Consider the following 23,824-nt stretch of genomic DNA (forward strand, 5'->3'; position numbering starts at 1 on the left):
GGAATCCAAGGCATTTCAAACAGTTTTCAAGCAGAAGATTATAATGTCGCTGTGGGGACCTGAAGCAACTTCAAGTGCAAACTGAGGACAGACTGTGGAGGAGATGCTGAAAAACGAGAACCTGCCTCCCAGTATTTTTAAAAGATTTTTGACTTTTGAACGGATTTTGAACTTCTCTTTGTTGTTTTTGTTTCTGGCAACGCATTTCTGCTGAGATCAAACATATGGAAGTTATAGGACACTCAGTGCAGACTTATGACAGCACACATGCCTATAAGGAGGTTAAGATGCATGGATTTCCTATGAACTTTTATTGCATTTATAACATTTATATTGCAAAACACCAGCAGCAAGTGGATCAATGTAGACAGGCTCACGTATGCTCAAAAAAAAAAAACACCGCTTCAGAACATTACAACAGCGTTTCGAGTTCTTTATTTGAGAAAATCAATGCATCGTGTGTAAGAACGGCTCGCGTCGGTTTAATTTCCCCAAACCTGCACTGTGGACCTCGATGACTCAGAGCCTGGAGGCAAAACAAAACAAATATCAAATGAGATTCATAGAGGATCCCAGATTCGCCCAGACTGTAACCCTACACACACACACACACACACACACACGCACACACAAAGCTTACAGGCCATACAGTTGAATGCAATCCTGTATTAAGTGTTATGACATTCTGCGACAAATCATAATCAATCAATTAAAAATGTCCCATTGGCTTCGCTGCTGTTGATGGATGGACACACAACCGACCGACTGACCGTGTCCTATTTGGCATGTAGTGAAATGAACACATATAAATGATTGATTAAAGAAATGGTGCTAGAGGCATGATTTATAAACAGGGACTATAACACCACCCCAGCATATATGCATCTGAATAAAGTAATCTATCATATTTGGCCTGTATATATGAGTCTCTGACCAAACAATATGTCTGCAACATGCCGCCCTGATAAGGAAAAAGTAAAAAGAGTACCCACCGAGAAAGACGAAAATAAATTTACAGAGTTGACGTGAAGTTCAATGCCTGCATGGGAATACGAGCCCTCGAGGAATTTTATTTATGTTATCAGCTTGCTTCATGGCGGTGCACATTTATCTGTTCTCACAGATCACGGATAGGGAAGGCATTTAAAGACGCATATAAGGCGTGAATATAAAAGAATCTACAACCTGTTTATGGATATTGAATACGCAGATATATGTGGGCACAAACACACACACGCAAGGTTGAAGATGAGTTTCGCTTCAGGTGTCAGGTAAGAAAAAGTGCTCATTTGTCTATTTGATTTGATACATGACTCTGTGTGTCTGTGTGTGTGCATGTGTGTGTGTGTGTGTGTGTGTGTGTGTAATTGAGTGATGCCCTATAAAATGTGCCTATAAAATGTATTACAAATGGATGTGTTGTGCATCACCACGTTGCATATTTCTGAGTACACCTGTGTTATTGAATACACGGCCTTGCATTTTGTTGTGAGGATTTATATCACTTATTCAGTGTGGATTCATTTTGCTGGGGGAAGGTCCGGGAAGGTAATTTCCTCATGTTATGTGAGTAACTCGGTAGAATCTGTTATACAGGATAAAGCTCTCAGCCTGGACGCAAGACACACCGATCTGTACTTCTACTTAGATGAGCAGCTGCTCACACAATCTGCTGGATGACAAAAACATAATGTGGTATTACTTTACATGTCAGGCCAAATTAGTCTGTGTTCAACTGGTACTTGTTGGCTGAACACATGTAGGTTTGTCTCGTTTTAAAATTCAGGATGCCACTTGCAACATCCACCATTACCAGACTCAGAAAAAACACTAATCCAGTTTTAATGGGGATTAATGTGTCTTTCTGCCTGCACTTCCCTGCAACCAAATGAGGAGTTAACAAGCAGCTGAAAAATAATTACTTTGATAAAAAATATTATCTAAAACAGGACACAGAGTACTCAGGCCCGATGAAATCCCTTTCAATGTTTTCCAGATTCCGTTTTATCTTTGCCAAATTCGCTGTTTTCTGCTTTAATGTCTCTGAATTGCGCGGATTATGATTGATGCACATTCTGTCATTAGAAAGAGCGTCAGCAGAAGACACACATTTGGATGAGCTTGCCTGAATTTTTTAAAGACTCTGAGCAAGTAAAGCCATCACTTTAATACAGACTGAAGCTTCAGCCACTCACAGGCATGACTTTGCATTGTGTGTGATTCAAATTTACAACTTAGGAGGGGAGACAGGGGCGTATGCCAGTGGCAAGTGAAATAAAACTCAGCAGAATGTGCTGTCTGCCTCCTGTTGCCAACTGAGCAGCGTCTCTGTTGTTGTAAAGGGGAACACAAGGTTGATTTGCTTCCCCGTGCTGGGACTCACCGCTCCACTGCAGACAAGCGGCCTGAGACTGAGGGAGGTGGACAAACAGAAACCGCAGCCAACTCAGACACATTGCATCTAACTGGTCTTGACGCTGGAAGGTCATGAGGTTCAACTCCATGAAGCAGGTGGGAAAATGCACGTGAGGAACTAAAATGATCATCTCGCTTCCCTCAACAGCCGCTGATGAGCAACAGCCAGGGAGAGAGTTGTGATGCTGTGCATGTTTCTGTCCATCTGCAGCATGTTCAGCTAATCCTGACGGGTCACTGAACACACTAATTAAGACTTCAGTCAATAAAGGAGATTAATGTGTGAGGGATGTTCACACACAAACAGGCACACGGAGAGGAGTGCGCACACACATGTTCATACACACACTTGTTTTTGCACTCCAATATATCTTCTGTTATCACGTGTCATGGTCTCAAGACATCACACAGAGCTTAAATCACGAAGTAATTACCGTATGTTTGAGAAACATGAGACAAGAGTTCTGCATGTGGCGTCTTTGACCTGAGAGGCATCTTTCACCGTTTAGTTTTGCAACTTGAAAACTAGGTAAAAACATTACAGTTAAAACAAATGATGTGGTTCAGCATATGTATATTAACACTTAAATCCTTACTGGGTTATCTTTGATTTCCTGTTTGTATGGTTAGTTAGTGTAATCTGATAGATATGATCATTTCAAGTACCTTACAAAGTATTTTTCATTAGCACGGGAGCCTCAATGGAAATGCAAAGCCTAACCTTTAGAGTTTCTTTCCATTAAGCCAAATATATCCACAATCGGTAATTGATCGAGAGCTGCAGTGACATTTTAATGCACGCTATACGTGGACAGAACACAATATCACATGTCTATTAGGCATTGTTTGAAGCAGCTATCAGGCCTTTTCATGAGGACTAGTTTGCATAGTGAGAATGAGAATAATGGTGAGAGATACAATCAAACTGCCTGACATTACCTCCCATTCATTGATGCAGCCTATAGCAGGGAAACAATGACTACCTGACAATGAGACCGGACTTGTTATTAATTATTTAGACAGATAAGCAATTCTTTCATCTGCTGGGTCATGGCTGTTGCATTAGAGAAGCTGGGTTTCCAACTAGCATGTCACTACATGAATGGATGAGAGATTGTCTTAATGCAGCACCGAGTCATTAACATGCAACAAATGAGGAGATGGAGCGAGTGAAAGGGAAACATTTAAAAAAGTCTGGAAGAATTTGTAAACATTTTGTACTTTTTTACAGTTTTGTGATTAGTTTGCTCGGATTTATACTTCCCAAAGCTATTCGACCATCTGACAAGAACTTCTGATGCAGTTTTCACTATGACGCAGTTTTGTTGAAATGTTCCTCTGTTTGTACTACTACAGGCTGCAAATGCATTAATGTGTTCCAATCTTTTCTGCCCAATCAAGCGTTTTGTCCTTGAAGGAGCTGAGTCAGCTGTACGCTGCTGGAAGACACACAGAGGACCACTTTTCACCCAAACATCTGAGCTTCAGCCGTTCACTCTGCAGGTTTGAGAGCAGCACGCTCAGCCCATCTCATGATGTGCTGCTGGCTATAAATGTCAACATCCATCTCCTTGCTGTGCAAACAGATGGCAGTGAATAACATGCTCAAAAAAAAAACAAACAAAAAAAACATATGTTTTACTGCATGGGTGTTTCCTCCTGTTGGCATAATCACATTCCCGCTCGCTCAATAAACCAAAGGACAGCTGGTTGCGTGGAAGAGGACTGAGGCTCACACTTCGAAGCAGGTGTAGTTTATCATGCGAGTTTGTTATTACTCTCACCTGCAAAACCAAAGTGAGTAAAGAGATTCCAGAATTAAGCTAAACTGAGAGTGCGCTTAAAGTACAGCTGTTCATTTACACACCTGAAGCAGGGCATAAATAACAAATTACTGTGGGGAAAGAAACATAGTTTGAGTAAATGATCGTACATAATTAGATCTACATCTCCCTCAATACTTTGCCAGGAAAAATAATCTAATGTTTTCCATTTTAAATAAATAATAACCTCATTTAAGACCTCCTTTTACCCAAAGACACACTGACTCTGCTGCCGCTGAGGCTAAAGCACAAGCAGTTTACTTCAAGTTAAGACAGGTAGACTGTGTAAAGCTGTAACTAAACTTTAAAAACTTTGGCACACACTGACACGCATCCAAACACACACACACACACACACACACACACACACACAAGCAAACCCTAGTGCAAACACACACATTTGCAGATGCATGCACATTGGCAGACAGAATTTAGAGAGACAAACACGCTCACATCCAACGTAGTACAGACACACACGCACATTCACACTCTAACGTGCAGAGACTGAATTAAAATTGCATGGGAGGTGGACAAACATCGGAGCCAGCAGATTCTGCGGCCATCAGAGTGTCGGCTGGGGAGCTGGAGTGTGTGGGACACGATCAATAAACCCCACAGAACAGCAGATCAGAAATTCTTCAATGGATTTTCAATAAGTTACTGCTTTATGGAATTAACTGCAAATGTGCGCGCATGCACACACACACACCAACCATAAACATGGATACAGGTACAGACATGCAGTACAGTAGGTAAAGATGCACACAGAAGCGCACCTGTAGAAACATCCACACATGCTGTGCCTTGCAATACACACACAGCTAAAATGAATGCTTTCATAAGTGTAATAAAACTGCTGTGGACCTTAAAAAGAATAATATGCAAGCACAGGCTCCCCCAGAGGAAACACCAGCCCTGCTGAGTCTCCAACTTATTATTATTACTTACTGCCGCTTTATGGTTGTTATTACTGTGTGTTTTTATAGTGCTGATAAATGACACAAATAAAAGGACCTGCCTTTCTGATTTAGGATAGTTTTTCAATAATCATATCAAATTAATTGTTAGAAATGTCCTGTCAGGGGCAAATTAAGGCTCTATAAATCAGTGTTGTTTACTGAGAGACGGAGAGAGAAAAGTGAGAGTTTGTTTTTCATGAAGGGAAAAGCAGCTGCAGCCTTTCAAAGAGCAGAGGGTGGCAGAATGGCAGAGTTCAGACCCTTCCAGTCTTTTCACACATAAAAAGACAAGGTCTCTTTTCTCTACGCCAAGATCCTGATATTATTTTTTCTGAAAACCTCTACGCTGAACCCACAGTGTGTTCATCGAACGAAAGCCTTCAAAGAACTTAAGCTCAAAGAACAGTCCCGGGCACGATTTTCCATGTTTTCCATGTTTTATGCATGTAGGCATGTTCTATTATTAATTCATATTGTATGTTACAAGGTTTGACATTTAGACCGCACCACCAATCAAAGCAGTTAAATCCAGCTCTGCTGCGTGACAACTGAGTCCCCTCAGGGATCAACACATGTCTTCAGCTCTTTGATTCGATCGTGAGATAAGTAAAGGTTAATGAAACAGAGCACATCTTAAATGAATTGAAACATGATGACCTTTGCTGAGCTACCATGGGGTTTAGAATACATTTGTAGGTTTAGCAATCCAAACAGATCGCTTTCGAGTACATCTGGGGGGGCCACCACCCCTACACTGATAGGAAAACCCAATGCAACCAGTACTTACATATGGTGAGCCATAATAAATTCAGGGAGCTAATAGTTGCAGGAAAACTCCTGCCTTTCTGGACAATTATGGAAAAATTCTCCTTTATCTGCACTCTGAGCGGCACTTTGAGATTCTTCATGCATTGTTCTGTCCGTCCGGCATGTGAGCTGTGAAGTAGCTCGTGCAGACAAACCACAGTGAAGTCTGCTCCATCCTGTATTCATCCTGTATTGTTCACAATGCAGCATCAGTGCTCGCTGGGCCGTGCACCACGCTGCAGCAGCCCTGGCTCTCTGTCCACCTATACAGCATGCTTCAGCTTAAAAGACGCTCTCCTCCCTCGGTTTCACTTTCTCTCTTCACTTTAACAGGTGTGGTAGAGGGTGACAGGAGGACAGAGTTCGGCTTCATCATCATCACCACAGAACCTGATCTGAGAGGCTGGCTCAGGTTTCATTATCACAGCAAGTCACAATCCCTGGGTAATCAGCAAACATCAACCACAGTGATTCATTAATAACCCACACACCTTACCGAAGTGCACTGACTTTATCAAGCAGTTTGTTATATTTATACTCTTTTTAGAGACCACTTCGATGAAACGGGTGACAGTTCTTCATGTGTGGTGTTAAAAGAGCAAAAAATCTTTGAACAACACAAGAAATAATGCTTTCACCCTGCTCACACATGCGCTGACCTTGTTAAATGGGATTGTCCTAGATTATTTTCTATAATAGGCTGCTGTCATCAATTTAACTGTCTCCAAAATGGAGTAATATTCTAATTATGTTGCACATTATTATCAAGCGAGGGGTATCAAAATACATCAGCTTTGTGTTTTTGACAAGATTGACGCAGCAGATCTAATTTTTCATTGCTCTGTGCAGCACAAACATCCACCATCTCAGGGCTCAAGTTCATTATTTCAACTTTTCCCACTGCACTGGACTTCCCCTGCGTCCAGTGGAAGGGTGAACACCAGGCAGGTGGTGAACATGCTTTGCTCAGTGATATGATATGTACTCAGTGTGAGGTTTATGTGGACATAAGTCTCAAGGTGTGTTTCTGTTGGCCAGGTGTTTATATAATGTGTTTATTAGATTCTCAAGGACTGAGTGTGATAGATGAGGCTTTGGTTCAAAACTGCTTGCTAAGTGATATAAACTAATTAACAGTGTGCTGGCTGGCTGAGCACTAATGAACCTAAAATCTTTTTTTTCACAAGCAATATTACATCATTAAAAATTTAATCTCTATTGGGTCTCTCTTGACCTCTTTGCTTTTTTACTTGCTCTTTCTCTTTCTCTTATCCAAAAGAGTGTTAGCAATTCCTGTATTATACTCTGGCTCTAACAGCAGAACTGCCATGGTGCATTGGGCTCATATACACAGGAACACACAATACAGCACACACTCACACATCAATCTGTGCTGATAGCAATGGAAAACTGGAAAAAAAAAAAAAGGGAATGGAAATGAGGAAATGGGGATAATTACAGCGGAACAGCAGGAGGAAAGGGGTCATTCACGAAAGCCACAATTAGCAGCATATGAGTGTGCTGCCACACTCCTACCCAGCTGGGACAGTAAAGATCTTGTCTATTCTATTCGAAATGTACAGATTACAGTGTGGCAAAATAAAAATATTTAAAGTTAGGCTCTGTAATGGATTTTAGAGGCTTTTTTTGTTTGGTTATATTTGTTGAAATTCTCTTGACATCCTGACAGCGATCATTAAATCAACTGCTCTGACCAGAAAAAAAAGTATCTTTGGCTCAAACCTATTTCATCAGGCTTTGATTGGATGGCCTACCTGCCTGTTATCTCATTCAGCAGCTAAGCCAGCAGCACAAAGCACACACAGACACACACCCGTGAGCAGCAGCTGGCAGGCCCGGTAGCCGATTGAGAGTGAAAGACTGAAAAGATCGATTGCGATGGCAACTTTGCTTTTGTTTTTATGACTGTGCCATTAAAAACAGTTGTTTATTTATATATGTATTTATGTATTTATGTCAGGCAGTGCATGTTAATGTGTTGTGGGGCATGAAGGGAGGGGGATGGGATTTGTTGGTTGTATACTTTTAAAATCTAGCTTACTCTTGCTGGCTTCTCCAACGTTACCAACTCCAGCATCCAGCGTTTAATCAAGCAAATATACCTCATCTCATGTGTCATGTTAAATTTGAGTATTTATCTTCATGAGTGCATAAAACACTTTTATATTGCGCTGTATTGCATTGTGAGAGTGGATTAAAACACATTGCTGGTGAACATTTACCAAATAAGTTCAGTCTCGACATTTTATGACTTGGCAAATATGTTCATTAACAATGTTCCCTCGACACAATATGTTATTAGTGAATGTAAACCCGGCGTCATTACATTCCTCTCGCAAGGTTTCCTGTTACAGAGTAGTCACATATAAAGGAGACAGGAGACAGCGTTGGCCAATTTTGAGCAAGTGATAGCTAATAAAGGCTTCTAGTGTGGGGTTAAGAGTTTGCAAATGTAAGGTGAATCCAGCAGAACCCACAAGCAGCCACTTAAGGGAAGCCAAGAAAGGTGAAACATGAGCCGTATGCTTCTCACTTACGGTAATGAGTGTATGGAGTTATTACATCAACCTTGCCAGTGCGCTTATCAGTCTGTCTTTTCATGATTATATATCTTGTTAAGATTCAGTTTCCACATTAACATGGTTCAGTTTTATTCACTAACGACAGATCCTCGGCCGGAGAATCAATGAGAAGAAGATCCCCGCCTTCCTTAGATTAGGGTTTATTTTGTATTTCACTTACTGCCACTGATGCTGGATGTGTTACTGCAGGCTTACAGTTACCACTGCATCCTCAGCACTGCATGACGAGGACTACAGTGAACATCAGGGGTCAAAGCTTGCGTCTGGAAGATTTTATTGTGTCAGCTTTGATGTTGACACAGATTAAAAAACAGATGGGAGCAGAAGAAGACGAGCAAATCAATCTTAGCTGTTTTAAGAATTCGCAGAGGGAGTTCCTGAGTGTGTGACTGAATATCCATCTACTGTATGTACTGCACCTCTCTCCTTTCTTCCCTCACCTCATATCATGCTGTTTCACTCATCACAACCCGTCGTTGTTCACTCACTGTCTTTAACAACCCACACACACACACACACACACACACACACACACACACACACACATTCCTTTCAATCTTCCTTTAATTCATCTGCTCTCTCCTCTAGACTCACTCTTATCGATCTGTATGTTCACTGTGAAAGAGTGTGTTGACAGGCTGTGTGTGCGAACATGTTGTGTGTGTCTGCAAAGGCATGATTTTCAGATGTGTGTGTGTGCTTATGTCAGAGTGTGTGTTCGAGAGAGAAAGAGAGAGAACAGAGAGACAGATCCAGTGAGAAAATGATTGCAAAAACATGACAGATCAAAGAGTAAACTATCCACACACTGCCTTATTTTAATTCCGTGCTGTGGAGCCACAAAACAAAACCAAAATACACTTTTAAATGGAGCCACCAAGCAAACCTGAGGAACATTAGACAAACCCACATGACAGAGCCTCACACAGCTTTAGCTGTCAATTATATGTCCTTCATGTGGACAGAAGAAAAGTTTTGCCTTCCACGACAAAGTCCACAACATGTTGTGTGTCACTGACCAGTGGGAGCACCGAGCACTCTTCCATGTAAATCTGTTAACTAACTTTTTCCTGGAAGTCGGCTCCGAGTGCCTCCTTCCTGATAACATCACGCACGCCATGAAATTTAGCAAGCTGTGATTGGTCGGGGACCAATGTGTACATTTATTTATTTTGGGGGGCCTTTTTCCTTTAGTTTGACAGTATGTTCGAACAGAAATAGGAAATAGGGCAAAAAAAGAGAGGGGATGACATGCAGCAACGGGACCTGGACTGGAGTTGAACCTGGGCCACTGTGGTAAAGGCTCATTCATAATCCCTCTATGCACAACCTACAGGCTGAACTACAAGAGTGCCCTGGAAAAAAAACTATTTTATGATTACTCAATTACCAAAATGGTTGCAGAATCATTAGTCAATTGACTAATCAATGAATTTATGAATTGATTCAGCTCTTGGTGAAACCTTCTACGGCAATCTGTGCTAGTGTGTTTACACCCGGTGTGCTTGAGTGAAAAGAACACGAAAGCCTTAACAGCTCACTCAATTCATCATCTGAATGGGAAAAATGTAAATAACATGTAGGTTGTTAACGTGTCTGAAATTTTTTTTTTGTGTGTGTGTGTGTGTGTGTGTGTGTGTGTGTGTGTGTGTGAGATATGGGTATGTGAAAGTCAGCCCACCATGACATCAGCCTCAGGGAACAGTTAGGTGATTTTGATTACAACATAGATCAAAGGCACTGAGCTCAGCAGACACAGCGCAGTAACATCTATTCCTCACAGTACGTTTGCCACTGCTGTTTGTGGAGGGAGGAAAGGGGGAGAGCAAGTGAGAGAAAGAGCAAAAGGAAGGAAACGGGAGAGAAATACAACTCTGACTCCTGTACATACAGTATGCACAAACTCATTCAGTACATAGAGCTACACAGTCTATGGGCTGACACAAATGTTTGTTCAGGGCCAGTAAAAATGAATAAAACTAATTAATAATACTTTTGAAAACTTCACTCCTCTCTAAATCCCTTTCTACACAACACTCTGACAGTAAGTCCATGTAATTCCACCATCATCTAATCATGAGGAGAGGGGGAGAAGACAAACAGATCAGCGGGTGGCAGAAACATTGTTTTCATCAAGCTGGATGCTAATAATTAGGCTGCAATATGCCAGAGATCAAAGCAGTCATGTCGCGTTAAATTACATCTGAAAGTCGTTACGAGCTGTGATCTCTGGCAGTCCACACCTGCAGGATTTCAACAGGGCGATCAGAGCAACTTTAGATCAGTAATGTTTCCCAGGATTTGCGAATTTGCAAAAGACACAGAAAGAGAGGAGGTTTTGAGGAGAGGGTCAACTATGAATACAAGAGCCCACCAAAAACGCCTTCTGACTATTGATTAAAATGAGAAATGAAGGTGCAACAGTCGTCCATCAACTCACATACAAAAGATCACAACAAGAGAAAAGTGATTTACGAGCAGCTTCTGTACAAACGTCTTCTGCGTATCAGCTGCAGAGAAATTCACACCTAATGTTCCTACTGTTAAGTAGAAAGTGGCTTCCTGGTAATAAAAGAGATAGATGTGGTCTTTAGAGTCAGCACTGTCTCATCTTCATAAACCCGCTCAAAGCACATTTACACTTCACAGGTGATCCAGAATATTAACCACTCAGTTGGTGCTGCAGTAGAAGCCTTATTCAACGCTCTATCATGAACTTTAGGCCTTCTATTCAAAAGGACTGTATTCTTTTTATTAAATAATGTAGCCTTAGAAAGTGAGGCCAAGGGGTCCACACCAAGCATCCGTATGTGACGAGCTGGGAGTGAGAATGGGTTGAATCATACACTTAGAGACTGAATATCATGAGTCATATTTTCAAAAACAATGCACATGGGGAGTCGTTGTTGCTATACTGTGTATTAATGTGGTAAATAAAACACTTTTTAAACTAACTGCTACATTACGAGGTGCTACATTTAGCTGTTCCTTGCACTCATCAAGCCAGCGCTATGAGATATATAGTCTTCGTTTGGTGGTCAGCTCAGCTGTTGTAGTTGAACTGCGGTGAAAAGACGCGCCTCACTCGACCAAGCAGATGGCTGGCACAGCCTAGCCAGCCATTCAAACCTGCTTGCGAAGCAAGGTTTAAAGTGTGTGTAAAACACTTTGTCAGTCACCACTACATCCATATTTTGTGCTCTGTCTATAACGACGGCAGTACTGTGACAATTGTTATTATCCTGCTTGTCGATTCCACAACAGCAGATATCAAAACCTCAGCCATGATGAGTCCAGTGTGCGACTGGAAAAGAGGCCGCGTCTGTCGGACAATACTTTTCATTTCCCATTCGCTGCTCATCACATGAGCTGTGACGGTAATATAGCTCTGAGTAGATCATCAAGTCCACCCATCTCTGGTTATTGGATGCACTCTGCTTCTGTGAGGCTCTGTGTCACTTAAGCTTTTGTCTCTTAGTACAGAGCTGCTATCAGTGTGTGACTAAAGTCTGGCCTTGATGGAATTGTATACTTTGGCTCCAGCGTGTTTACTAACCTCCTAAATTCACTGTTGTTGACCACAGAAAACGGCCGTAAGTCTTTGACTATATATTCACTGATGCATAGTGTTATTTCTTCAGCTCTGGGACTGTTATGGGGAAGCAGGGCTCCTTTGGCCTTTTCCGGGTGGCGATGTGCCAAAGGGCTTCTCGTGTTCAGTGTTTGACAACGACATCAAGGGCATCAAGCCACATTTCTATTGCGATATCCTGAGATTCGATATATCCCCACCCAGTAGTGGTAGTAATAGTATTGTGGATGTGATGCTAAGTAGTGCATTAATGGTAATAGCCATTATGTGTTAGCACTGAGCTAACAGAGTGTGAGTTATATATATAATGAATTCAGGAATCAGGAAAAAAAGCACCACAAAAGAGAATCAATTTTTTCATCCACCCCAATTTAACACGAGGGTGTTGTCCAACATCTAATAACTGTAATAATCATTAATTAAGCTACATTAACATGCAGGTTAATGCGCTCCAAACAGGAAACTGTTACACCACCTGCTCCAAACAGGAAATAAGCAAGGAATAAGTTGCCAGGAGTTGCAGGGTACCTCTAATGTAGAACCTCCTGCCTTCAGGCCAGCAGGAAGATTCAGTGTGGATCCTTGTAAATCCGGTAAAGAGCTGTCAGGAGACTTTGTGTGGAAGAGACAGAAGCTCTGAGGATTTCCGTAGTTATGCAGACAGCAGCAGTCTGTCTGATGGGCCTGTAGTTTCAACACTGGCATGGCTGTTACGAAGAGGAGATTTTTAGCGAGGAGCAGGGAAGGCGTTGAGCTGCTTGTTCAGTGGTTGCTCTGCTTTTTGGTCACAGTCTTCAACTTTTAAAGTTTTCAACAATGGCAGAGGGAGCAAAGTTTACTTTTTGCTGTAGGTGGCATTGCAGGCATGGAAATAATGACACAGGCGATGGCACTGCAGCTCAGTTTGCGTAAAAATAACTGCTCTGAGCATCCTGAAATTATCTGCTTCGTTGGCACCTATCCCGGTGTGCCGCAGTTCCATCATCTTCAACTGGCACCCAGTCAAGAGCAAGACAGATGCAGCATGCAGATCATGACACATCAGCGGCCCTTCGACGACCCATACTTGCTAATTAAGAGGGACACATATTTCATATATTAAACTTCATCTTGATAGCTGCACTGAGCTCATATTCAGAATTCAAATCCTCATCCTAAATCCTAGTTAGTCAGGCTAGTCACAGCTGCTCCATCCTGCTGCTGTTGGGCTGGTAGCAAGCGACAGAACCACTTGCAAAATGCTGTGTTGTACTTTAAAAGAACAGCAGACACCCAAAATAGATTCTTTTAACAATGAGCTTGTTTGTGCTAATTGCTAGGAAGCCTGTATGTTTACAGTGACACTGTTCCTGGGATGACGGATTAATTACCAACTTAAGAAGGCTTTTGGGAGGAACTAATGTTCCTTGGGAGGACAGATGTTTTTTGATTTTTTTTTTTTGAAGAGAAAAGTCTGCACTTTCAAAGGTTCAATGTGGTGGTTAAGCACTGAATAACGCAGTTTGTGAAAAAGTAAAATCACTGATTAACTTCACATGATCAATGTCTCTCTCTCTCTCCTACTCAGTTGGGCAGCTGAAGAAAAGGTTTCTTGCTCTCAGACCCATTTAAATCATCCTCCTGCCACACTATGGAACAAACCTGACAAGCCACCCTGGCACTTGTTTAATTAAAAAGCAAGAGTGAGCCGAGTGAAGACAGCACTAGAAGCATTCGCACTGGGATGACCTTATTATCTTTAACTCTAACATCAGTGCTATTGAGATCAAATCAGAGGGGCAGTAAGAACGAGGGCAAAATGACAGACAGTGATATTACTGTGACTTTACCCTGCGCTCGCAGCCAACGAACAAGCAGACTGTAACTTCAGAGTCAGACAGAGTGAAATACTTCACTCAGCTATGCCCAGAGAGGTATTTGTCTTATCAATTGCTGCCACAGACCAGATAAAAGGTTTGAACTCCGAGCTGGTTTCAGCTACAGACCTGTCACTAGAATTAATAATACTATCAGTGTCTTTCAGGACACCCGGAGGCATGGCAGCAGTTCACGGACAAACTGACAAACAGCCAGTCACAACCGCTGTTTGTTATTCTGCCCACAACTCAATATAATAAGCCCCTGTAGGGATTTACCAGTGTAATCATTCATACATTTGACACTCTCTCTTTGCTCTCTCTCCCGCTCTTCCTCTTGTCCCTTTTATCAATCGTGCATCACTGTGACTGAGCTAAATACCAGCCTGTTTCTGTAACAGCACTGAACAGAGTTTAAACCCAAGTCAAACCTCTCAAAGACACGGCAGTGCTTGAATTTTATTACAGTACTTAAAAAGTTTTTTTTGAGAATGTGTTGCATAGCTCAAGAGATCAGTGTGTTTACATTTCTATATCCTTATTTCCACTGAAAGTAGCATCAATTTGCATGAAATCTTGACAATCGAACTAAACTGAAAAGAGTCTCTGTCGGTCAGTCTGTCCTTTGATTCTCTTGACAAATGTTCATCTGACCGACTTCACCCATGGCAGGTGTATTGCTGAGTGTGAGCTCTTGATATCTGTGACACATATTTATTAGTAGTGTGTTACTACCGCCTGAAGTGCACACTGTGCAATATATTGACAAGGGACCCCTTTAAACTGTTATACCACCGATCAGCACGCTGGGCTCACAGTCATGGATGTATTAAGGAGAAAAGGATACAGTGTTAGAGGCAGTGCTCCGTTCATTCCTGTGAAAGTTGCTCAGTGGCACATGAAGCCAAAAAAGTCACGTCCCGCTGTAAAGAATTTACCTGCATGACCGCATACTGCACATGCTGTATTATCATGGCAGGTGTATTTCTCAGGACCCAAGGAGGTGCAGTGTCAGGTGTGAAAACAATGGAAATCACTACTAAAAATCCGTAAATGTATGTCCGGTTCATACATTGATGACACAGAGAGCACACGGTTCAGATCAGTCTGTTTTCTCCCCCTAATCCCATTATACCAGTCGCTCTTTAGTTCAGGTGCCTTTCAGTTTACCCCCAATGGCTTAAAGCCTTTCTTAAAAATGTTTGTTTTGTGTGTGTGTGTGTGTGTGTGTGTGTGTGTCTTTTAAAGTGTTCCAAATTGAATTATGGCACTACAGAGCCAAGGACATGATTACCATAGCAACAAGCAGAGATAATGCGTTGGTTAGGGCCGTTGAGTATTCGTTGTGTGGTGGTTTGGAGCTCGACCAGCAGGCACAAAGCATTCCTTCCTTTATTTGTTATCATCTGTCTCATTTGATCCCTTTTCCCTGGCACATTATTCGTAGTCTTATGTAGAAATGAACAGCTGCCATCTTTCTATAACACAAACACAAATGCACACAGGAGGACTTATGGTGTCAGTGTTTTCACATATTACTGCAAAATACATGATAGTAAGTCTTTATAACTAAAACATTTAGTCTCACACGCAGAGCACCTTGACACCTCCTCCGTAGAATCGCACCGCACACACACACTTTTACAGTAGCCGCTAATCTGGCCTTTCACACCACTGTGCTGTGCAAGCTCTCAGCAGGCTATGAACAGTAGCTGAGCTGACACCAAGCCTCCTCTGCCAAATTAACAGTTCATGAGCTGGCTCATGCAAAAGCTTGCCCACTACTCACAAATCCTTCATGTCTTTTTTATTGCAACACATGTTAAAATGTCATCAGGAATGAGCTTTTTTTTCTTGCCTGATCTTTCTTTTACTTCCACATACGGGCGCATCAGAGTGGCTAAACAGTGACTTTTTAAAAAGTGTAAAAGTGCAAAATACCAAATTTAAATCACTTTTTAACATAGGTAGAGTTTGTTTTATAAGGGGAAATAAGCAGCTCTTTGAGTGTGTGTCAGTGTGTCTGCATTTGGCTTTGCTGTCCTTTCACTGGGTTGTACGTTGCAGAGTCACTAGTCAGAAGTAAGCCTGCTTTGGATTCATGGGGACCCTCTGGTGTTTACATGTGTGTGTTGTCACATGCATGTGTGTAGTCACATACATTTGTCAGAGCATGTTCTGGCATCACGGGTTCAGCCTGAGATGAGCCCGTGGTTGTACTGAGTATATTCCAGTTCTATTCTGACATGTTTTGCCACTCGTTAACCCCTTCTTCAAGGCTCCATCTGGACACCCTGAGACACCCTCACCGCCCAATCAGGTGGTAGTGTGCCGTGTAAAACACTACAGAGTGCCATCTTGTTCCCTGAGTACTCAGTAATCTGAGAACAAGCTGCCAGCTGGTGTTAAAGGGCTAAGCACACACGCGCAAAATTGAAAGCCACTTCAGGTAAATACTATTACTGTTTTGTACAGTGTTTCTAAAAGGTTTGGCGAATAGCAAAAACAGGAAGTAAAGGCTAGGCAGAAATTCTGTGTGTTTATGAGAAAACTCCACAGGTCAGCTAAATTTCAACTCATGAGTGCTGCAGTGGATTCCAAACTGTCTTTGAATGTGGATAGAAAACTAAAGAAACAAGCTTCATTTTTCAGAAAGACGCAAGTAATGATGACATCCGTCTCAGCCAGACTGTAGTTACAGATCTGAAAGTCCCATGTCCTTATGAAATTTGTGCACAAAGACCACACCGCAAATGAGGAAACATGACGTCTTTTATTCAGCATGCTACCTGATGTCTCTCAGAGCAAGAAGTCAGAGCCTCAGGAAGGTTAACTGATAGTGAAGCCTGTTAGAGACCGCGGCACGTACACAACTAGATACAGAATTTTAATGCTTCATACATTTCGGTGGGGTGGTTGTACTGACACACATACACTACTGATTTATTAATAGGTTTGATATTAAGTCAAGCACTCTTTTCCTAATGCTTCCCTCTATCAGTTACATCTACCTCCTGCCCTTTTTCCATCTGTACTCCTCTCTCACACATGCTCTTTACATTCCTCTCTAACTCTCGCTCTCTGCCTGTAAACATGTATAGAAGTATGTACCAATCCTACAGGGGGACCACACAAACACCACTGCTGCTCTTACTCATCTCAAATGCTGCCAAGCAAGGAACTCTGGCTGATTCAGAGCTTGTTAATCCAACACACAGTGATGCAGGGAAGGGGACACGGGGAGCAAGTTGCACCCTGGTGGCTCAATATATACAAGTGCATACTGCACACAATAATCAGACCACTGCATGGGATTCGAATCCTTTCATGAGGGCCATCTAAATCGACTGCCTCTCCCTGGTGTGTGTCTCCTCTAACCTGTCTGATGCAGATCTTGTTTGGTGAGACTAAAAAGTAAAGGAAATCATTATCAATCACATGAGCTCCCACCACCAGCACACCAGAGCTACAGGGGGAGACTTGATGCATTTTTGTAACAGGCTCAAAAAATAGCCCGTCGAACCTTTTGTTCCTGCTCTACTGTCAGAATGAAATACAAAGTGTGGGCACGTAAATCCACCATAATCCAGCATCTTATCACTGTATTCAGATGTACAGCGATGCATCCACCACCCCCACCCCTCCACATGCATGCACAAACCAAGCTGCTCCCACTTGACTGCTCTGCTGCGGTCGCAACTTATTAAAATTTAAACGATTTCTTCTCGGTCAAGCTCGCATAGGACACTGGAACAACCTATTACAGCGGTAAATAAGAAAAGTATTCTGTTGACGCAGTTAAAAACAGAACAGGACATGAGAGGTGAAGTTGAAAGTACCTAAAGGATTATTAACAGAGACTCTCTGCCTGACGGTTGCTCCTGTCAAGGCAGACAAAATACATGCTGCATGGTGCTGTTACTGAAGAGTTTGATATCTGTATTTCTTTCATTTACACAGCTATAAGCAGCAATCTTTATTATGGGTGTCAATCAGGTGACAGTTTGACACATCAGCTTTCTAACATATGAAACACCAGACCCCTCATGTGACCCATCTGTGTGTGTTTGTGTGTGTGCTTTAAGAAGCACATGAAATGAAACGGGCACACACAGCTGCACACTGAGAAGCAAACACATCCACACTTGTCATGCTTTCACCTAAACTGCAGTGCCAGAGCAGATGGTTTGCGCAACCCCGGGTTCACTTCCTGAAACAAAGAGAGCGAGAGAGAGAGAGAGAAAGAGAGAGAGAGAGAGAGACAGAGAGAGAGAGAGAGAGATGGAGGAGAGGGTAGGGACTGTCTATCTCATCCCATACTGTCCTTCCCAAAGCATTACTGTCAGCAGAAGACAATGCAGCACTGAATGATTAGCACGCACGTACACACGCACACAGGTATCATCTCTCATCATCTCTCCCTCCGTCTCTTTTCGTTTCCATCCTCCTCTTCTACTCTGTCCATATTTTCTCCCATTGTTCCTATAGAGCCCATCCTCTACATGAACTTTTAATGGCAAACTGACAGGAAGACTGCACTGGCATATGGTTTGGCATCCTGAATAGGGATGCTCTGTATAGGGGAGTGTGCGTGTGTGTGTGTGTGTGTGTGTGTGCGCGCTGCATTTTCCGGGACGGGGATTCAATCAATCATTTAAATTAATTTCCAGAGTCTACAGAACGAGAAGATGGAGAATAAAGACAATTACAACAACTTATCACTACTGTAATCTAGTGTGTGTGTGTGTGTGTGTGTGTGTGTGTGTGTTTGTGTGTGTGTGCAGCTTGTGGAAGGATGGACTCATGCATTAGTTCATCCTGTACTGTACTGAATACATAGTGTAAATACTCCTTATCGCTGCCTGGCGAGGGTACGTTTGTGCTGACAAACGTATGACTAACACTACAAATTCCTGGCACACAGTAACACCTTAGTAGCATCATTGTAAGTGACTGTCTCTGCATACTGCCCTGTTTATAGCTGTTTGGGTATAGCTGGGGAGTCTTTAGCTCATCGCAGTGAATATTTATGCTGGCCAACATTTCCAAACGTGTTGTACATTTCAACATCATTCGACTCAGCTGTGATATGACAAAAGGCAAATCTTTCTCAGGCTTCTGGCATGTTAGTTCTCAGCCCAAGAGTTTCTCCAGGTGCAAACACAATGTGTTGGCATCCAGATCAGAGGAAACCTTAGTGGCAAAATACTCACAATCTTAGTCTTCATCACTTGTATTTAGCTTGCTTTTCCAGGATTTTCTTCCTCTCCCTAGCTATTACATACACTAACTTTCACACAACAGTCTGTAAATGAGTTGAAAGTGGCTGCAGTCACTGTCATCATAGCGTCAGAACCGCTGCCATCATGGCTGTTTTCAAGGCAGACCAGTCAATACACCTAACAATCAAACCCCACCAGACTACCTTAAGTTGCCCACAGCTCTACAGAACTGAATCCATTTGTTGCCAGCAGGACAATTTGCTTTCAGCTCAATGTCACCTGCCAGGTGCAGCTCTGTAAATGCACTTTTAGTCCAGTCATGTTTATTCAATGCCCCCACCATTCTCGGTTGTTGTGTTGAACGCAGAGTGACGTGGCACTGAGCCACGGCCTGCGCACTGCTCACCTGTCTGCCAGCTCTCATTACTGCTCAAACCGCATCACAGTGCACTTATATTACATACTGTCTAGACGACATCATAGTCTGGACAACACGTAATGTAATGGTTTCAAAACTCCGTCCAGAACAGTTTTCTGTTAGCCTTGAACAGTGTTACAATAATGAAATCTGGCAGTTTTCACTGCAGATGAAGAATGTATTTCCCTGCATGTCTTGCAGAGCTATTATGCATCATTAGCCTATTGTGTCATATGCACAGCGTGACAAGCACCCTCATTTTATCAGAGTGGTCTGCAGAACTTTAATTTGTTCAGTTACTACATATGCAAATCCTTAAATGACCCTAAATTTTACCTATAACATCATGACTATTGTCAGGTTTGAGGTCTGATGTGTCTAATTTACCTGACAGACCCTGAAGAGTTCTATCAAGTGACTTTATTCAGTGGAATATCAAGACTATCAAACATAAAAGAGCTGAATTGTTAGCTCAACCTTCAGCCTGCAATCTGTCACTATCCCCTCCCTATGTACACACAAAACATGTCTTCAAACACACACGCACACGCACGTGCACACACGCACACACCAGTCTGGTTCCACAGTGATCTACAGAGCTTGGAAAGAAAGTAATGGCACCATATTTTACGTAAGATTCACAGCCTGAGGCTAACGAGAGTCAAACACACAAGTCAGCTGAGCAGCACCACTGCTGAGGTCAAATCCGACTCAGACACTCTGCCCACACTGCAGAGCTGTCTCACCAAACCACAGAGAGAGAGAGGCAGAGAGAGTTTGAAAAAAGTGTGAAGGTGTGTGGGAGAGAAGCAGAAGCAGGAGTCCTCTTCCATTCATGGCATTTGAAAGCATTAGGATTTGAGCATTTGAGTATTTCTGAGCAGAGACGAAAATGAGGGAGAGAAGTTCGAGATTTGCCTGAGACAGTTTATGTGTGAAACTGGCAAAGTGTAAATGAAGTGTGGAGAGAAAGACGGAGACAGAACAGACAAAAGAACCTGTAGAAACTGTCAGTAAACTCTCACCAGGTAGCAGACAGCTAACCACACGCCATTTATTCATAAATGCTGACAGGTTTGCTCGTGACATTCAGTGTGAATGAGCCGCTTCTGTATGACTTACTGTTAGCTGTGGAGACTGAGGATCAGATCTGAAATGTGTAGCGCAAGCTCACTGAAAACATACTGCAGGCTTGGCAGAAGGTGCTTCAGATGGTGCTGGCAAGAATGGCTTTATGAAATGCCACAATATGAAGGCAACAAAAGGCGCATGCGAGGGGATTTTGAGGCTTTCAGTGAGGCAGCAGGTGATCAACAAGATTTACAGCTGTTTACCTATTTACATAAAAAAAAATCCTACATGAGCACAGCTGCACAATATGGTTAAAATTAGTGTGAAGATGTTAATGTTAATATCTATCTGATAACAATATGTATCAATGTATGGAAAATGTGTTCAAAATCACATATAAACTAAGCAATAATAGATGTTTAATGAACTTATATTACACAAAACTCTTCACGTATAAAACAAACATTTAACATTCTTTTCATATTATCACGATACAGTCCCACTAAAAGTCGATTAACAGTAACAAATTACTGCCAAGCCATCAACATTTGGTCTTTCTAGGTAGTGTGTCCTTGCTTCAATGACTTTGTGTACCATCTGTTCTTACTGTCTTTTCAACTTTTAACCCAGCCAGGTGCTAAAGTATGCACTATGCACAAAAAAGACATTAAGCTGCATTTAAAACACAAATATGTGGACAAACTCAGCCTAATAAAAGAACGATGAGGCAGCTGAGATGGAGCGGATGAGAAAAAAAACTAGACAGAAACACGAGTGGAAAGCACAACTAACTAACTAACAGCAGCTTTTTTTCCAAGAAAGCTACCGTACAGTCATCAAACCCTGCACGTCACACACTCCGACACACACACCTGTACTTCATGCCAGTGTGCTTCCCTGTTGACTCCTTGAGTGAAATGTGGCGTGGAGTGAAGGAGCCGAAGCTGCGAGCGATGATGGCCACGGTGCGGAACTTGGCCCTGGCTTGGTTGACCACGTTGGGGCTGGTGGCGCTCTGCTTGCTGTGGTCCCCATTGCCCCTCTTCAGGTTGTGGTCCGTGCAGGCGATGGACACCTGCATGGCTGAGCTTCAGTGGAGGGAGCAGAGCCCGAGACGAAGAGGGAGAAGTGCGGATGGGACAGAGCGAGCGGAAACAGAGACCGGCAGAGGAAGCCTGAAGTCTCAAAGAGAGCGTTTCGTTTTGAATCTCTTGATTCAGCGTCTCGTCCTCTTGTCTTCAAAGTCTGTCTTCAGGTTCTCTTACTTTCTTGTGCAGTTCTTTCTTCCTTTCCTTGAAAATGGATTAAGTCGTCAGCCGCTCACTTCCAAACGCAGTGTCTCCATTTGCATCACTTTGTTCTGTGAAGCAAAATAAAGCTGCAAAAGCTTTTCCTCTGTTTTTTTTGTGTTACTCTCACATCAAGTCTTCCATTTGAAGTCTTTCCTTGTAGAAGAGAGGCAGCGGAACGGGTCAATCATCAAAAAGCATGAAAAGAACACACTCCTCAGTTCTTTGAGGGATCCCCAATTTATCCCCCGACCGGTCTTCCCTTCTCCTGTGTCCCGCCTCTGACACCGAGCTCAGGGAATTGTCTAACAGGGCTTCAGCTGCAGAATGACAAACAGAGGAGCTGGGGAGGGTGCAGAAACAGAGAGACGGAGATGCGACCCGGGCGCTCTGCTCTCCCTGGTCTGACTGTGGGAAGAGAGATAGCGAGAGAGAGAGAGAGAGAGAGAGAGAGAGAGAGAGAGAGAGAGGGAGAGAGAGAGAGAGAGAGAGAGCGCAAGAGAGAGCGAGAGCATGAGAGGGGAGGGGGGGTGAAGGAGGAGGGGGCAGGGTCAGAGGAGGGATAAGGAGACAGGGGCAGAGAGGAAGGGGGAGTCACTCTCAGGTCCTGGCAGGGTGCACAGTCACACTTCTGCCATCAGCACTTTTGCCCGTCTTGTCACTTCTTCTTCTCCTCTCCTCGCTCCTCTTCTCCTCCCTCTTCCTCAGCACTCCCTTGCTCCTGCCTGCCGATGTTAATGCGTGTCACTAATGTGCTTGTGCCCCAGTTTCCCCCTCTTTCTCTCCTCTCCCCTCTTCTCCCCTTGCTCGCTGATATTTGTTTTCCATCCGATATTTGGATGCTCCACTGTTTTTGCCTTCTTCCTGTTATTCTTCTGTCTCTCTGCAGGGCAGCTACTTTGCTGTCAGCGCACCTTCAGGGAACTGAGAGGCATGTGGTGCAACATAGCTTTTTCTCTCTCTCTCTCTCTCTCTCTCTCTGTAGCTTTCAACCCACCTATCTCACTCACCCTCTCACTCTCATTTTCTCACCTGTCACCCATCTTTGAAGGGTCTTTGCTCTCTTCTTCCTCAAGGTCTTCCATGAAGCAAAGCTGTAGCCCTTTATTCCCTCTAAAGGCGACACACTGTTCTCTCTGTGGTATCTTTTCTTGTCTTTTTATCTCTATTTTCTGGACCAGTTGATGCTCTACACAAGAAACAAATACCCGTTGGCTCTGTGTCCTTCAGCTGTTGTAGCAGAATAAATCCTGCCACTATAATGGATTCAGCTCTTTCAAATATTCAGTATACGCTGAAGGATTACATATGCTGTAATTGGTCAACTAAATTTATCTTGTGCAGGTTTATTCATCATACTTTCACACATAGATATAAATATCGTGCAAAAGCTACAGTATGTGCAAGTCAGAAACATATTTGCTGACAGAAAGCAATCATTTTTTTTTCCCAAATCTCCTCACACACTTAACATACAACCCCCATAGGCAGCTACAAATCAAAGCGAAACGAGAGGAGGGTGGATGGAGGGGATGGGGGGAGGTGTGCAGAGATTGGAAGCAGGAGAAAGAAAACTAAAAACAGCAGGCTGGAGCATAACAAGAGGAGAGAAGGAATTAATGTAGTTGTGTTTGATTAAAGCACAAGTGTGTGATTGCATTTGAATGACTGTGTATTTGTGTGTGTGTATGCGTGTGTGTGTTTACAGAGAGAGGTGATAATGTTGTGTGCTTTCCAGTAATTCTATAAGGGGTGTCAAGCGGAGGTAA

At 42.8% G+C, this 23,824-nt stretch overlaps 1 protein-coding gene across 3 annotated transcripts in view; it reads right to left on the reverse strand.

Annotated features, from left to right (window-relative positions):
* The window catches only part of kcnab1a (potassium voltage-gated channel subfamily A regulatory beta subunit 1a), a 91,639-nt gene that overhangs the window by 41,706 nt on the left and 26,109 nt on the right, over positions 1-23,824 (reverse strand). The window contains exon 1 of one of the 3 annotated variants that reach the window (XM_076734971.1): positions 21,639-22,437. The exons of the other annotated variants lie outside the window; for them this stretch is intronic. Within the exon in view, the coding sequence (XP_076591086.1) occupies positions 21,639-21,847 (209 nt within the window). The 5' untranslated portion in view covers positions 21,848-22,437. Of the gene's footprint in view, positions 1-21,638; positions 22,438-23,824 lie in introns of those variants that run through there. 3 annotated transcript variants of the gene reach the window in all.

This window comes from Chaetodon auriga, chromosome 7 (assembly GCF_051107435.1).
Source record: "Chaetodon auriga isolate fChaAug3 chromosome 7, fChaAug3.hap1, whole genome shotgun sequence".
Classification (NCBI taxonomy): Eukaryota; Metazoa; Chordata; class Actinopteri; order Chaetodontiformes; family Chaetodontidae; genus Chaetodon; species Chaetodon auriga.